Here is a 17,719-nt window from a genome sequence, read left to right on the forward strand (position 1 = left end):
CAACTTTTTATCAATTCAAATGACTGTCAATTTTGTTATTCAACATTATTGACATGGTTATCAGTCAATGTCAAAAATCTCAACATAGCCAAATATCACCTTATTTATTGACATGTTACTGCATATAATAATAATACCAATATTTAATACTGAATATCCTATCTTGTTTGAACCTTTCTTCCTTTTACACATCTTGGTTTTTAAGGGGATAGTTCATCCAAAAATGAAAAATCTGTCATTTATTTGCCTCTGTCATTCCAAACCTATAAGGCTTTTGTGCATCTTCAAATCAATAATGAATATATTTTTAATGAAACATGAGGGATTTGTTTCATTAAAAATATAGCAAGGACATAGCAAGTCCACACAACCCAAATTTTTAAGCTTAATAAAAGTTTTTTTTAAAGACATCATAAAAGTAGTTCAAATTAATCAAATGGTTTAATCAAAGTCATCTGAAGTGACATGATCACTTTATATGATGAACAGATTTTATTTAGGCTTTTATTCATTTGTAAAAGCATAGAACATGTGCAATATGATAAACAGAAGCTTGTTTGATGTAGAGATTTGGTTTCAAAGATGAAAAAGTTTTACAGGTTTGAAATGGCATGAGGGTAAGTAATTGGTGACATATTTTTATAATTGGGTGAACTATTCCTTAAAGTTATCATGCTTTTTTTCTAATGTCACTGTAACTGATTTGTTGTAGGAGAACCAAGTCCCCCTATACTAGAGGGAACCCTACAACCCAAAGGCAATTCTCTCAAAGTGAAATGGACTAAACAAGATGATGGAGGGTCACCAATAACCCATTATTTGGTCAGATACAAAGCTGTGAGTATCCACTGTGAGTATTCTATGTGATCCTTCTTATTTTGGTTGCAAGTTTCATGCTTTGCCATTGTACACAGAGGGAAGACTCTGACTGGAAGCCCGAGATCCGTCTGCCCAATGTGAGTGAGTACATACTGCTGATCGGGCTGGAGTGGGACACCGAGTATGACGTGTTTGTGGTGGCAGAGAACCAGCAGGGCAAGTCCAAGCCCGGCACTCTGACCTTCAGAACCTCATCTGAGCCTGCAGCAACCACAGGTAACCACCATCCGTCCCTCGCCTCCTCCTCTCCTTCCATCCCGCCTTCTCTGTGTTCACCTTCGCCGCCGGTCTCAAGCACACTGATTTTAACAGCTGACTCAGAGCTGTAATGACACCAAACATGTGAATGCAGTGTGGGCCATCACTTGCACTGCATGATAAACAGTGAGTCATGCTACATGGCAGATCACGAAACACACAGACAAAACATTTGGCGGGTTCATATGGGATTTTTAATATAATAAGATTAGTGTGAGACGGCGATACAAGAGCTGGCCATTTGAGCTGTTTTAGATGTAGCCAAATATGCAAAGTAGGGGAGACAGAAGGGCAGTTTTGATCACAAACAAGCGTGATGACAATTATTCAGCAAATGCTCAGTAGAGTTCTTTTTCTGATTGACCAAAAAAAAAAAAGAAAAAAGAAGAAGTGTTTTACTTTGTGAAATTCTTGGCATATTGGCAAAAATATTATGTAAAAAAAAAAAAAAAAGGATAAAAATTGTGTGTGTGTTTATAATATGAAATATATATATATATATATATATATAATATATATATATAATTACAATTTCATAATTTAAATCAGATATTCTTTTTAGCTGCATAATTCTGCAACATTTAAAAGATAAAGATATTGTTACAACAAAAACAAGTCACAAAACAAGCAAGGTTCATGAAATGGCAAACAGGAACAACACAGGCAAGACAAAGTGTAATCCTAGGGCAAGCGTGGGTCGACGATCGGCGAACAATATCCAACAGGGCAAGGCAGAGAGATAATCCAGGTACACGAGCAATAATCCAAACGAGATGCAAACAAAATCCGAACGGCAAGGCAAAGGGTTAATCCAGGAAACACGGGCAGGTATCAAACATGAGAAAACTAGCAAGGCAAGACTATAACAACTGAGTGGGCTCTGTAGAGTAGCTATCGCTAGGATATACGCTTTACAATGCTCGGCAGAGAGGAAGAGGAAGTCCATGGTTTCAAATTCAAATTCAAATTTTTATTTGTCACATACATATACATACGTAGTACGACATGTAGTGAAATGTATTGTACGACTGTCCAACAAATTGTCCAACAAAATTAAGAAAAACCTCAAGTTTACAAAAATACAAATAGAAAAAGCACAGTAAACATATATACAGAAATAAACTAGCAATAAAATAAAATAACAAATAGATATGAGAATAAAAATAGATATGAAGAATAAAAATAGAATATGATTCTATATAGATTCTATAAAAAGTAAAGTGTATGTCAGTGATAAAGTGTCCGTGTGCTGTGCAGTGCAGTAAAGTGTATAAGTGAGTAAAGGAATACTAAAGACAAAGACAAATGGTATGTAAGTCCCACTCATTTATCCTTACGTAACCCTTCTACAAATTAGTGCAGATTGTATTTGAAAATGTGCAAAGTGGAAGTGTGGAGTGATGTGCTTAGAGTGGAGAGAGGTTAAGACTCCGAATGGCCTGCGGGAAGAAGCTCCTCCTCATTCTCTCTGTGTTCGCCTTCATGGAGAGGAAGCGTCTCCCTGAACGCAGCAGAGAAAAGAGTCCAGTGTTGGGATGGCTGAGGTCCTTCACTATCTTCCTGGCCCTGGTCAGGCACCGCTTGCTGTAGATCTCCTGCAGGTTAGGGAGCTCGGTGTGAATGGTACGTTCCGCTGAACGCACCACCCTCTGGAGGGCTCGTCTGTCCTGCATAGTGCAGTTCCCGAACCAGGAAGTGATGCTGCCCGTCAGGACGCTCTCGATGGTGCAGGTGTAAGTGGTTTATGTAGGGTGTGTGATCAGTGCAATCAGCTGTGTGTGTCGTCCGTGCAATGAATGATGGGAATTGTAGTCTGAGGTGACGTGCAACACTTAGTGCAGTGCAAGAGTCCATGTGGTGAGCGAGTGACCTCTGGTGGTGAGTTAACGGAAGTTCATAGACCAGATTCATGACATAGCCCCCCCCCCAAGGAGCGGCTTCCAGATTCTCCTATACAATCCAGGAGGGCGGTGGAGCGGAGGCGGAACAGGGAGAGGGATGGAGGGCCAGGTCCACGTGGAAGTGGAGTGGAGTGGCCAGGGACCAAGGCAGAGCCGGCAGAGCAGGAAGCTAGGGCGGAGTCGACGGAACTGGAGCCCACCAGGGCGGAGCGGATGAGACTGGAGCCCACCAGGGCAGAGCGGACGGGACTGAAGCCCACCAGAGCGAAGCAGACGGGACTGGAGCCCACCAGAGTGGAGCAGACAGAACAGGAGCCCACCAGGGCAGAGCGGATGGGACATGAGCCCAACAGGGCGGAGCAGACGTAACAGGAGCCCACCAGGACAGAGCAGAAGACCACCACAGCGGAGCAGAAGACCACCAGACCTGAGCAGAAGACCACCACGGCGGAGCAGAAGACCAGAGCGGAATAGAAGACCAACAGAGCGAGACAGAAGATCACCAGGTCGGAGCAGACAAGGCGGAGGACCCTGGCATAGACAGAGATCCGGGCGAGTAGAGATAGACAACACAGACAGTGCATTCACGGTCTCAGGGTCCATGGCAGGGAACACAAAACAATCATCAAGAGGTTCGCTGACTGAAACTGAACAGACAGATAGTTCATGTGTGGTTATTTTGTCAGTGACAGGGTTAACGGGGCAGACATAAACTTCATTTCGAGTTTCCATGGCCGTAACAGGCAGGAACGAGGATTCACAAATGGCCCCGATAGGCGCCGCAAAACAGTCAGGAATTTCACAGCCCGCATTCTTGGGTGAAACAGACAAATCTGAGAGTTCAGAGGTAGCTTCCTTGGCCGGTTCAGAACAGGACAAGAGTTCATAATTAGCCTCTGTAGCCGTGACAGGACAGGACGAGAGTTCAGGGACAGCCCTATCGGCCGGCCCAGAGCGAAGCAAGGGTTCACTGACGGCCTCCATAACCGTGACAGGACAGGGCGAGAGTTCACAGACGGCCTCTTTAGCCGTGACAGGACAGGGTGAGAGCTCACAGACGGCCTCCTTAGCCGTGACAGGACAGGGCGAGAGCTCACAGACGGCCTCCTTAGCCATGACAGGACAGGGCGAGAGTTCACAGATGGCCTCTTTAGCCGTGACAGGACAGGGTGAGAGCTAATAAGTGGATACACTGACACCTCTGGATGTTCTGCAGCAGATGCCGCCACCTCTAGAGGTTCTACAGCGGTACCATCAGGAGTTTCAACAAATGCAGAGTTCAGCAATGGTACCTTTGACCGTGACATGACAGGCTGCGAGGGCATTACTGGGCGCCACCACCATGCAAGGAATTAAAGAGAGCACCGCTGCTTCAGAAGGTTCTGCAGCATCAGCCGCCACCTTTGGAGAAGCTGCAGCAGGCGTCGCCTCGTGGAACACGGCAGCGTGCGCCACTACAGCAGGAGTTTCTGCAGCGTCAGCCGCCACCTCTGGAGACATCTCAGTAGCCGCCGCCGTCTCTAGAGTTTCAGTGGTGGTTTATGCAGCCCAAATACACCATAAAGTGATCCCCATTGTGGGAAGCACTACAGACAGGGGAATCAGTTCAGGGACAGGAGGGCTAAAGTGAGTGGGTTTGGGTATGCCGGCTGCGCATGCAGACACCAGCGGTGCATCCCTCACACTGGATGCCAGACTAGGATACTGACCTTGAATATCTGGGGTGGCAGACAGGATGTGGCATGACTCTGGATAATCAGCTGTGACGTGGTGTGACTCTGGATGATCATATAATTACAAAATTATAATTAAAACCAGGGATTCCTTTTAGCTTCACAATTCTTCAACATTTAAAAGATAGACATATCTTAAGATATATAAATATATATTATATATATATATATATATATATATATATATATATATATATATATATATATATATTATTAAGAAAAAATATATATATCCAAATAAATGCAAAAAAAATCACAAATTAATACAATCATTTACTTTTCTAATTACTTTTCGGTCAATATCTATATTTTAATGTAATAACTATTTTATACAGGCTTGATCTTTTGCATGTTCAACAAAATCAGCATTTCTTCTTGGAAAAAAGTAATAATTAGTCTTGCATGGTCAGTTCACTTTACGAAACACATTGTATTTCTCTAAGAAAAGAATCAGCAGACCTCTTGCATTCACATGCAGGTACACTCTGAGTCACTGTAATGTTAATGACTTGGCCTCCATCCACCTGTGTCCAGGCTAACCCTCAGCTTTAGCAGCAGGGCAGTAGCCCAGTGCATCTTCCTTTCCCCCCGCCTGATGGAGAATCACTTCCTGTTTATGAACCCTGCCTAGTGTGCTGCGGCTACCCAGAAGCTGGGGGTTGCACTCTGGTCAGGCGTGCCAGGACCACAGCTGAGGTTCACTGCTTCACTTGTAATGTAACAAGCATCTGGTGCTTCTTAATGCAGAGACTTTGTCTGTCCCTTGCTGTCTCTCGCTCTCATTAACTCTCTGAGACGGCCTTCTGGAAGTAGGAGGGCTGAATCGCCGCTCTCTTTGGCATACTAGGCTGTGAATGGCCCACATCCAAAGGCTGTTTGTCTCACTCACACCTCGGAGTACAGAACCGCACTCCTCACAGCATGCCAATGAGACCACATCACCTCCTGTCTAGAACTTCACTAAACATGGTTTATTTTTTACTGTGATAACGAACGTTAAAGTTGAGAACAGCTTGGATGTTGGCGTATTAGGAGTCTGCAACATTTTGCAGTGTTTTAATGTAGCGCTTCTCCACTACAATTCACATATTTATATTTATTTTGAGTAACATTTGAGCATGTACTTACTCAAAATAACCATTTTCAGCAACTGGTGTGCAAGTGTTCTGTTTATTTAATCATATTTGGCATTTCATAACCTCTTAACTGAATATTTTATAAGAACTCATGCATTATTCTGCTGTTTGTTAATGAACTGTGTACATCTTGGAGCTACAATGTTAGTACAGGCATATTTCATTACTGCTCCAATCACAATGGAGATTTATTTAATGTGGATGCATTTCGCACATTGTTCACAACAAATATGTTCCCTCCTTATGGAAAACGTCTGGTGCAGACTCTTTATCCCTTTCTGCCAGACTTACAGTTTTTAGGGGATATTTTTGGCCTCAGTGGGTGTTTTTTTAAGCTTAAATATTATGAAATGGCATCCTTTTACTTATTTGACAGTTAATACTGAATATATAATGAGCAAAACAAGTGATAAATACCTCTTTTATGAGTAATTGTCATTTTCTTGTATTAATTTATATTAATTTAGTTTCAGGGTTTCTATTTAGGGTTTCTAAATCATAGTTAAAATAAATTACATTGAGAAACTAGCTGTTTACACACACATTTATTTATTTACTTTTTTATTTTATGGTTTTAATTTTTCTGTTTCAATTTTAGTTAACTATAATAACCCTGACACACACAGAAACATATTTTTCTCCAAAATAAATTTTAATGCTTTAAATATTGCTAGATGAAATAATGAAATAAAATGTTCCATAGTCACAGTCACTGATAAATGAGTTCAGGTCCAAATTGTCTCGCTGCTCTGCTGTTGTTTGCATTCAGCTCTTCAACATATTTCTCATCTACTCTGAAGCAAAACTACCAAGCACTGAGCTCTTCATTAGCCGCTTGCTCTGTAGAGCATTGTTTGTTTAATGCAGCACCTCATGATCTTCGAAGGCAATTTTTCAGACCATTTTTGAGGTTCCAAATTCATGTAAATGCGCTCTCTAATTAGCCTAAAATATAATAAATAGCTTAGTCCCTGCTACTCGCTGTGTGGGCTGTGAGGTACACTGTGTTTTTGGTCTACATTATAGAGTGAAGTGCTAATTCTGCATGTTTTGCATAATCTTCAGTAACATCGTCTTGTTATTATCCTCGTTATAGTGCAATAAACAACTCTCACCATCCCATTAAAACCATTTACTGGGCTTTTGCATGTCTTGTTTTGTTAACTGGGTCATTCTCAGGACATGGTGCCATTAATGCAAGAACATTTCAGGAACTTTTTTTAATTTTCTTATTTTTATTTATTTAGTTTTAATTCAGTTTTGTATAATCATTTCCTCTGATGTTACTGCTGAAGTACTTAGAGAAATCATATTTTCCCTTCCACACACACACATATATATATATATATATATACATACATAAGTGTAGATATACAGTATGTGTGTGTATGTATGTATGTATGTGTATATATATATATATATATATATATATATATATATATACAAGTATTAGGGCCGGGACTTTAACGCGTTAATTTAGATTAATTAATTACACAAAAATAACGCGTTAAATTTTTTTAACGCATTTTAATCGCACTTATTTTTGCACCGCGGAACGTTTCTCACTGGATGAGTTTCGGCGGATCGATTATACTGGAGCACCAACTAGCGAACGGACTTGCGTTCTCGTGGAGACCGGTCTTGCCAAGCTTCCTTGGAAGAACGAACTCGGAAGGACGCGAGAACACAGAACGCACACTTATGAGAATTGAATTACTGCGTTCCTGCTTAACTGACCGCATAGTCTCAGCATAAGAAACGGCCAATGAACAATCAATATTACAAAATGTCATAACTTATTAAAACATTTCATACTATTATAGATATTACTTTCATATAATTGTATTGTGTTTTATTTTACAGCGTTATATGTTTTACTGTTAAGATTCAATTTAATATGCCAATAAAAATGCAGACTTTCTCCGGGTCTTATAACTTTATTAAAATTAACCAAAACAAAACGATAAATGTTTACTTTCAACTTGAAGAGCCGTTAAGTATTTGTGAGAGCGACTTTAAAGCTTACAGGCTTCCGTACACCGGCCACCCACAGCATTTTCTGGGATTTCTAACGGCTCGATTCTCTCAAGTCTGCACTCGATGCATCCTCAGTTTCAAGAACATATCCGGGCACTTTCATGCATCCTCTGTACTTGCGTTCTTGAGAATTGGAACTGAACTTCGGCGGTTAATGATGACGTAGAACGAGAACACAAGGACGCAAGATCGCTGAAGAACGCATATTGAGAAACAGCCAAAAACAAACCACAGTGAACATGGACAAAGAAGCTGATGAGACCGCTTTGGTTGGCCCTGTGGATGGGAAATTTAAAAATCCATATAAAAAAACTTACTTCTCACTATTCTCAGGTCAAATATTTATATGCGATTAAAATGCGATTAATTTCAATTAATTAATTACAAAGCCTCTAATTAATTAGATTAATTTTTTTAATCGAGTCCCGGCCCTAATAAGTATACATAAAAGTATTACTGTAAGTCACAGACGTCCATGGCAGCGGTACTGAGAATGGCCCAACTGTTGTCACATATGTTCTCTTTCACCCTCAGCTTGTGCTTTCATTCATTTTCCCTTTTATCCCCACTTTACGTTTTCATTTTGAAAATTTGTTTCCATGTTTGACTTATTTTTCTGCCTCTTGTTTTTCTCTCTTTCTCTTTCTCTCTCTTCCCATTTCCCTTTTTCCTTGTTTCTCTGTTGTCCTGTCGTTGTTCCTGGGCTTGGAAAATGGACGGACCATCACATGCACTCATAACGCAAACGTCCTGGTGCCAATACTCTTCCTCCTTCCCTTTGTTGTGGTTATTGCATGAATGTTTGTTTCTGCCTGTGATCTTTTTGTTGGTCTTTGTGTTTTGTAGTCACTCAGAGTGGTTCTTCAGTTTCCTCCACTCTAGTGTCCCTTCTGCTCTCTCCGTTATTGCTGCTTTTGCTTTGATAGAGCCGAGGAAATGTCTTCTCCTCATGTTGAGGATCCTCTGCATGATATGTCTCTGTATCTCTCTAATGTGCTGGGAACACTGAGCCTCATAGACAAAGTAACTCCAATTACAACTTAAGCAAATACAAAAAAATATTCAGTTTCAGATGACCAAATGCTTAAAATGACTGTGCTTTTTAATTTATGCCATTAAAAAAGTAACTTTTTTTTTTTATATCGCATCCAGTCTATAGACATTTGCACTGTATTGTGTAAGTAAAACTGCATTGTGTCAATCTAGTGGCACCAGATGGAATTAACTGAACGCTAAGCCCCGCCTTAAAACTCTAATTATTAATCATACCTTAGCAACTGTTTTAATTTTTTATTGCAAGTTTATGGAGGATCTGTTTTTGGGTAGTTTTAAATGCAATTTAACAATAATCTAGAGGGGTGGAGCTTAGTGAATAGTTGCAAAAACAATGAAGAAATTATGAAACAGAAGGTCATGAAATAAGCATTTAGAGAGCAAATAATAATAATGTATGGCCTCTGTGGGATTCTGTGTGTTTGGAAATAACAATTACTTTTGCAATTCCATGTAGTGCTGCTAATGATGCAGTAATGACAGGTTTCACCTTAAAGAATGAGAGAGTGAAACACTAAGTTAAAAGCAGAGAAAGAATATATCTTGTCTTTCTTATATTCTTCTTTTGCTCTACGGATTGTTTGAACTAAAACTGTACCAGTCCTTTGGGACTGAACTTTGTAACAAACCTTTCAGATGTTATTTTATTACTTAAAATACTTTTTGAGGCTTCTACTTACTGTAATGTTTGGGGAAAAACAGCATTGTATTATAGTCATCACTAGGGCTATTGTTCACACGTGGCATTATTAAATTCATTTTTTATATACTGTTGTAATGTCCTTTTTTTATTTCTACAAACGTTTGAGGTCTGTAGGTTTTAATTTTTTAAAGAAGTTTTTAAGGCTGCAGTTATAAATAACAAGTGCAGTAAAAACAGTGGTCCTGTAAAATATTATTAGACTTTGTCACATGATCTTTCAGAAATCATTATAATATTATGCTGATTTGCTGCTCAAGAAACTTTTCTTATTATGAATGTTGAAAACAGTTGTGCAGCTTAATATTTTCATGGAATCATCAGGATTCTTTGATGAATAGCATTTTTTGAAATTGATATTATAAAGGTTTTTACTGTCACTTTTGATGAATAAAATGTAATTGCAGAATAAAAAGTGTTTATTTATGCATTTATTTATTTTGAAATCTTACTGACCCCAAACTTTTGAACGGTTGTATGTGTTTAATTTACAAAGACACACTAAGACTTTAATCTGTCATAAATAGCATTTATGTTGTGCCAGTTGCCATCATATCATCATGATCTTAACTGTCACTGGTGTTTATGGGTAAGTATTTTATTTATTATTTTTTTAAAAATACTGGTGGTCAACAATAAACATAAAGGTTGGAAAGATGAAGACCAAGACTGTATCATCATTTAGTCACCCTCGTGTCGTTTTATGCTGATACAAAGAAGATATTTTGAAGAATGTTGGTAACAGTTTCGGTTCCCATTGACTGTTGAATACATTGGAACTCAATGGGAACCAAACTGTTTGGTTGTAAACATTCTTCAGAATATATTTTTTTGTGTCAGTTTAAGAAACTTAGTTCAACAGTTTGGAACGACATGAGGGTGTGTAAATGATGAAAACTTTTCATTATTGGATGAACTATCACTTTAAGTCCAAACATGGGTATGTATTCATTGAGTGCACAATTATATCTAAAGGTGGAGTTGTTAGCTTTGCCCTGTTGCCTTCACCTATTGTCTTTGCTTTGCTGAATCCTGCTAGTCTTATGATCTGAAAATAGCTCATGCTTGCTTGACTGTTACATTGTATGTAATTTGTGGGCTGATGATCCTCCTGCTCTGTCGCTTTGTCTGCATCTCTCCTGTTTCTCCTCAAGACTCCATGGAAGACGGGACAGGCCTGAACACTGGAGTAATTGTTGGTATTCTTATACTGGTGTGTGTGCTGCTCTTGCTGATCGTGGACGCCACCTGCTGCTTCCTCAATAAGTGTGGCATCCTCATGTGCATCTGCGGTAAACCCGGGCAAGGCACCAAGGGCAAAGACATAGAGACAGGCAAAGCTGCCTTTGTGTGAGTATCCACAATGCTCTTGCACTATATATATAATCGACTCAAATAAGCCCATATCACACATCGAGAGCAGTCAAGGGCCCTGCATTGTGCAGCAAATGAATGTTAAGCATGAATATTTTCAGTCATAAGCTGTTCTATTAAAGCCATCCAACCTCTGTGAAAGAAACAAGAGCTTCTCTTATGCCACGACTGTAGTGACCTCATCAAACTCTACTCATTGCTGTATAATAAGCAGATGTGTGTGCTTTCTCTCTGCATGCAGTCAAGATGTGTCTAAAGAGCCCATTGTAGAAGTGAGGACAGAGGAAGAGGTCACAGCCAATCACGACGCAGAAGGCCATCCTGAGCCCAATGAGACCACGCCGCTGACCGAACCAGAGTAAGCTCAGTGTTATGTGATAGTGCTGTGCTTGATCACTTAATCACATAATCACAGAACATCTGCGGTGCCATTAAATCAGTGTTTCCTACCATTTGAATCCACCTCCACTATCTGTCTTCTATTTTTAAACTTCAACACAACATGAAACTGCATTTTGCAATGCATTTAAAGCTGCAGTGTGTAATTTCTGCACAGCTAGTGGCACCAAAAGGAGTTGTGAAAAATATAAACTGTTCTATTTCGTTCTTACTGACCGCCAGAGACAGTGCTTCACACTGAATGTTATCTCATCACAGATGCACAGGTCGAGTCTAATACAAACAAAGTCCCTCGTGACCAGGATGACTCGGGGCCCCCCCCCCCCCATTTAACCCTGTGACTTTCTGCAGACTGTCCCTATAATCTTCTAGCGTGCATGTATTACAGCTCGGAGAATATTAAAGGAAGACACTTGGAATCCGTTTTTCAGCTTCGCAACAGATCAGCTGTTGGTGTTTCGCGACTGCGCATCCTCCAGAGGCTGCATCGGATTCAGTCGATTTCATTGAGGATACAGTGTGGTGAGTTGTTATATTTATGCTCGGGGTTCGTTTTCGTTTTTCCCGGCATTGTTTGGTAGCTAGATAGAGTGTTTTCGCTCTGTGGCGCTGCCAGAGGGTATTGTAGTATCTCACAGCTGTACAAGACCGCATTAAGAGTGGGTGCGCTCTGTTACGTGCGGTATCCGTGTGTATCTAGCGGCTAATAGTAGTTGATACTGTTGGGTGCATGTAGACTTTGTTATTGCATACTATATATATATATATATATATATATGTGTATATGTGTATATATACATATATATATATATATATATATATATATATATATATATATATATATATATATATATATATATATATTATAATAAGTATATATTGTATAATAATATATATATCTGGAGACGGTCACAGTGTTTTCGCTCGGCTTACAGAAATTTCATCTGGGCTAAGATGGAAAAAGTATCTCTGTCAGGATCTTGGACCTGTTTTTGTGGTGTTTTTGCTCCCCATGTGTTCTGTGACCCAGTTTCTCCCTCATGTTAATTGTTAATTTGATCCCAGGTGTGTCTCCTTAGTTCCCTCGTTATCCTGTGTTTTATAAGCCCCAGTCCTTTCAGTTAGTTTTGTCGGTCGATGAAGTGTCTTCCCTGCCTGTGATGCGTTTCCTGTGCATCCCATGCTCCAAGTTGGATTAAAGACTCTCGTGTTTGTCACAGTCAGAGCAGGAAGTGGTGAAGCGAGCTCTTCGGGCTGCATTGGCTCGTCTAGGTCTTGATACAGCCCCGGCAGTAGCAACCTCTACTAGTGCTTTTTTTAGAGGTTCGGCTCAACCTACTCTTCTTACCATTCCACCATCAAAAGATTATATTGATGAATTGCAGAAGTGTTGGGCTAACCCAAAATCACTTACGCACCACACTAGTGCAGGCAGAGCTTTGGCTGCGATGCAAGATGCAGACACTTTTGGCCTGGGCAAAATGCCTAAGGTTGATCCAATTATCGCCTCTTTTGTTCTCTCTCCAGAAGAGGTCTTGAGGCCTAATGTCCATTGCCCTCGGCCTCAATGTCGGATTACAGATGATCTTCTCATACAGGCATATAACACGGCGTCGCGTATGGGTCGCATTGGCAATTCTCTCTCTCATCTTGTGTTGGCATTGTCCCAGTCTCTTCAGTCTTAAGGGAGCGATACACCAACCCAGGACTTAAGTGATGCTACATTACAGTCAATAGCATTCATGACAAGAGAATTGGCCAGGCTTATGTCAACGCTCACATAGGCACGCCGACAAGTCTGGCTCGCCCAATCACCCCTGTCTGAGGCCTGTAAGAAAATGCTGACGGACCTTCCGGTAGTCCCCGGACAGCTCTTTGGCCCAGCTGCACAACAGACACTAGAACGCAGTGTCCAGGCAAATCAGACCAAACAGCAGTTGGCAGACCTGAGGAGAGTTACACCATCTCGCTTACAGTGTAGACAGCCCCCTATGGGCTGTGAAATGCCGCGCTCTGTTATCCCAGCTGATATTCGTAGGAGCTAGCCTCAGCATATGGAGCAGTCTCATAGAGTAGAACGATCTGTTCAGCGGCCACGAGGACGGGGACAGCAATCATTTCAGGCCGCAAGGGGCAGAGCGCCTGCCCAGCAGCCCCCCAGGAATGCAAAAGGCCAGGGACGCAGGACCTGGAGGTCTGTGGCCGGCCGTCGGATGTTTTTCTCATCAGCAGCTAAGTTACTGGGAAACAACAACCTCAGACCCATGGGTTATAGCAACTTTAACTCAAGGGTACAAGCTGCAGTTCCGACGGCGACCTCCCACTTTCAATGGGATCAAGGCGACCACAGTTTTAGATTCCAACAACGCAAATTCCTTAAGGCAAGAAATAAAAGTTCTCCTAGAGAAGGGGGCTATCGAACCAGTAAAGAGGTCAGAACGGCTCGGTGGGTTCTACTCAATATACTTCATAATTCCAAAAAAAGACGGAGGGGTAAGGCCTATACTGGACCTTCGCTCCCTCAACAAGTTTCTGAAGAGATTACCATTTCGCATGTTGCGCGTGACCGATGTTCTCCAGACGGTCAGGCAACAGCACTGGTTTACCACAATAGACTTAAAGGATGCTTACTTCCATGTTCCAATTACTCCACAGCACAGGCAATTCCTCCGCTTTGCATTTCAGGATCAAGTCTATCAGTTCCGAGTGCTTCCGTTCTGTCTTTCTCTATCCCCACGAGTCTTCACCAGGTGTATGGCAGCGGCGTTGGCTCCAATACAGGCCAAGGGGCTTCAGGTACTTCCATACCTGGACGACTGGATTCTTTGCTCTCCCTCTCAGGAGCAAGCAGTGGTGGAAATCACACAGCTGCTCTCCCATATTGCCCGCTGGGCCTGGCTGTGAATTTCAGCAAGAGCCAGTTAACCTGTTAACCTTCACTGCCATTTGTGGCCTCGCAGGTGAAAATAACCTACCTAAATTAAAATGGTAACAGTTTGTGACAAAGTGTGCTTACACAAACAAATTAGGTATCTTTGGAAAGAAGAGACTCTGGGCTTTACTATCTATCATCCAGAGTTGATAATGCTCAAAAAGATAAAAAGTTATAGGCACTGACGTGCCTTGAAAAATATTTTTCCACACTGAATGTTTTTTTTATTTCATATACAAATACATGAAATAAGTCCTGGAGCAATCCAGAAAAGTAATGGATCGAAAGCCACTGGTCTCATGAGTTCATATTTCAAATTTGAAGAAGATACCATGAAAAATGAGATTCCTGCAATCTTTTCTGAAACTATTTATAGTCCCCCCCTCCCCCCTGTTTGAGGAAAAATAACCACCAAATGGATTGCAGAATTATACAAGCTATTTTAGTCATTATACATGTTCCTGCATAGTTTTTCAATTATAAAATAATAGACAGATTTATTTGAGCACTAAAAAATACAAAAATAATTATTTGAGTAATAAAAAGGAAAAAAAAATAGAAAAAAAATGCTTTGTATATAGTATGTATACTGAAGTATTCTTCGTTATTCGTTATTACAATGATAAATATCCCTGCCAGACGTGAAGTGATATTGCCAGACATGGTCATAGAGTCAGTAAACACACGCTGATGTGCTTCCATTCAGATTATAATCAAACAGATGGGCCATATAATCAATAATAGCTGATCAATGAATCACAATGATAGCCGTCATAGAGTCGCTAATAAACACGCTGATGTGCGTCCATACGTATTATAATCATGCAGACACGGCCACATTCCCCACACAATACACACACACACATATAAAAAATGTAGAAGAAAAAAAAAAACAGTTTTTTATGGATAAAGCAGATCGCTAAGTTACGCCCCGCTCAGATGACAGAAGCGTCATAGCCCGCGTCAGAGCTCGCAGGAGGGAGCGCCAAATTCAAATAATCTATATTCCGCTTTTCTGAGACTTTTTTTTCCGTAGACGGTCTCATTATTTTTGTAAAACCGTATGCTGTAACATCGTTTTGTTTTTTTACCACCAAGACGCTGTTTTTGAGCGTAATTTATTCCATAACGGACGCGAACAATAACTCTCTGAAGAAATGAAACGTAAACAAAGGAATATTCATCCTTATTACAACGTTACTGTTTCGCTGGACTAAAAGTGCTCGCTGGTATGTTGTTCTGTGGACCCTTACCTCTCTAACTAAACTGGGATTTCAGCAGTGGACGCGTTTGTGGCTCGTTATTACAATGATAAAGGTACGTACTGCTTTTTTATTCTGCGTGTTTGGATGTGTACTGCTTACACAAATGTAGCAAATTTGTGCCACTCATTCCTTATAAGCTTTCCATCGAAAAACAGCGATCTGTCGTCGATGCTTGAGGCTTAGACCCTCAGAATGATATATAGTTTGACAAGATTAACTTTGTCCCGTTTCATTTATTCTATTAGAAAACAATGACACATGCAAACAAAGATCGTTCAGTGCGAGGTCGCTCTGGTGAACGTTAACAGGTTAACCCCAACTCAGTCGGTGAAGTTCATAGGTGTTATCCTGGACTCACAATTGATGATAGCTTCGCCATCAGAACAGCGGGTGGACAGTATTCTGCTGCTCCTCCAGCGGTTTCAAACGCAGGCCAGGCTACCATTCAGGTATTTCCTCAGACTCATGGGTATGCTGGCAGCAGCAGCTGCGGTCATACCGTTGGGCCTCCTTTCGCTTCGTCCCTTCCAGAGATGGGTGAACAGTTTTCATCTGAATCCCAGTGGGCACAGTAACAAGTTGATCAGAATTACACAGCAAGGCCTTCTCACACTGAAACCATAGAGGAGGAGGTCATATCTGACCAAAGGGGTTGCTCTGGACAGGATTCCCTCTCGGCGGGAGGTAGTCCAGACCGATGCTTCTTTTACCGGCTGGTGAGCAGTCTGGCAACACAGAGTGGTCAGAGGTAAATGGGATTCCTGGCAAAAAGGGGAGAATATAAATACCCTGGAACTACGAGCAGTGCTACTGGCACTGAAGCACTTTACGCTGAATTTGGAAGGCAGACATGTTCTTGTCAGGTCAGACAATACATCAGTGATTTATCACATCAACCATCAAGGGGGCACAAGATCCAGCCAGTCTCTTCAAGTATCACAGGAGCTGTTGACCTGGGCCTTCCCTCGGTTGGCGAGTATCAGAGCAATGCATATCCCAGGAGTGACAAATGTGGTGGCAGACTTCTTGTCACGCCACAGACCTCCGTCGGGGGAGTTGAGACTCAACCCAGAGGTGGTGGAGATGATATGGCAGCGCTTTGGCAGAGCAAAAGTGGACCTCTTTGCCTCGGCAGCATCAACTCAGTGCCCCCTCTAGTTTTCAGTAGCAGAGGAATCCAGTCCTCTGGGGCAGGATGCTATAGCCCACAACTGGCCAGATCAGTTACTGTATGCCTTTCCCCCTGTACCATTGATCTTGGCAACTGTTCACAGAGTCCTTCAGGGACACCACAGGCTACTGCTAGTAGCGCCAAACTGGCCAGGGAGACCCTGGTTTCCAGTGATGTACAGGCTCTTAGAAGGGGAGCCCTGGAGCCTTCCCAGGAGGAGAGATCTCCTCCACCAGTCGGGAGGTCAGATTTGGCACCCAAATCCAGAACGCCTACAGCTCTGTGTTTGGCCTCTGAAGGGTCAGAACCACTTTTGAGAATCTGTGATCAAGATGTACAGAACACCATAATGAACTCTAGAGCGCCTTCCACCAGGAGTGCTTATGCATATAGGTGGAAGTTCTTCTCTAATTGGTGTAGGGAGCAAAGAGTGTCCCCAGAGGTATGTCCTGTCCCCTTGGTGTTACGTTTTTTCCAATCTTTTCTGGAAGAGAATCGGGCAGCTTCTACCTTAAGGGTCTCTGTGGCGGCAATTCAGCACATCATGTACGAATAGATGGTCAGCCATTGGGATCTCATGCCTTGGTTACTCAATTCCTTAGAGGTGCGCATCGACTGCGCCCCCCTCAGTCCATTCGGGTACCCTCATGGGACCTGAGCCTTGTCCTGAATTATCTTACATTACCTCCGTTCGAACCTCTGGAGCACAGTGACTTGAAGTGGCTCTCATTGAAGACAGCTTTTTTCTTGGCCATTACTTCGGCTAAACGAGTGAGTGAGTTACACGCGTTATCAGTTAACACAACTTGCATGCGCTTGAATGCTGATGATTCAGTAGTGACGTTGTGGCCAACCCTAGCATTTCTCCCCAAGAGGCTCTC

At 41.7% G+C, this 17,719-nt stretch overlaps 1 protein-coding gene across 5 annotated transcripts in view; it reads left to right on the forward strand.

The window, feature by feature from the left end:
• LOC306851013 (neural cell adhesion molecule 1-like) overlaps positions 1–17,719 on the forward strand; it is a 104,650-nt gene that overhangs the window by 78,935 nt on the left and 7,996 nt on the right. For all 5 annotated transcript variants that reach the window (XM_079387025.1, XM_079387026.1, XM_079387027.1 and 2 more), the window contains 4 exons: positions 713–837; positions 915–1,095; positions 10,852–11,047; positions 11,313–11,429. In XM_079387025.1, coding sequence (XP_079243151.1) covers positions 713–837; positions 915–1,095; positions 10,852–11,047; positions 11,313–11,429 — 619 coding nt within the window. The remainder of the gene's footprint in view (positions 1–712; positions 838–914; positions 1,096–10,851; positions 11,048–11,312; positions 11,430–17,719) is intronic.

Source organism: Barbus barbus (genome assembly GCF_936440315.1).
Source record: "Barbus barbus genome assembly, chromosome: 31".
Taxonomy (NCBI): domain Eukaryota; kingdom Metazoa; phylum Chordata; class Actinopteri; order Cypriniformes; family Cyprinidae; genus Barbus; species Barbus barbus.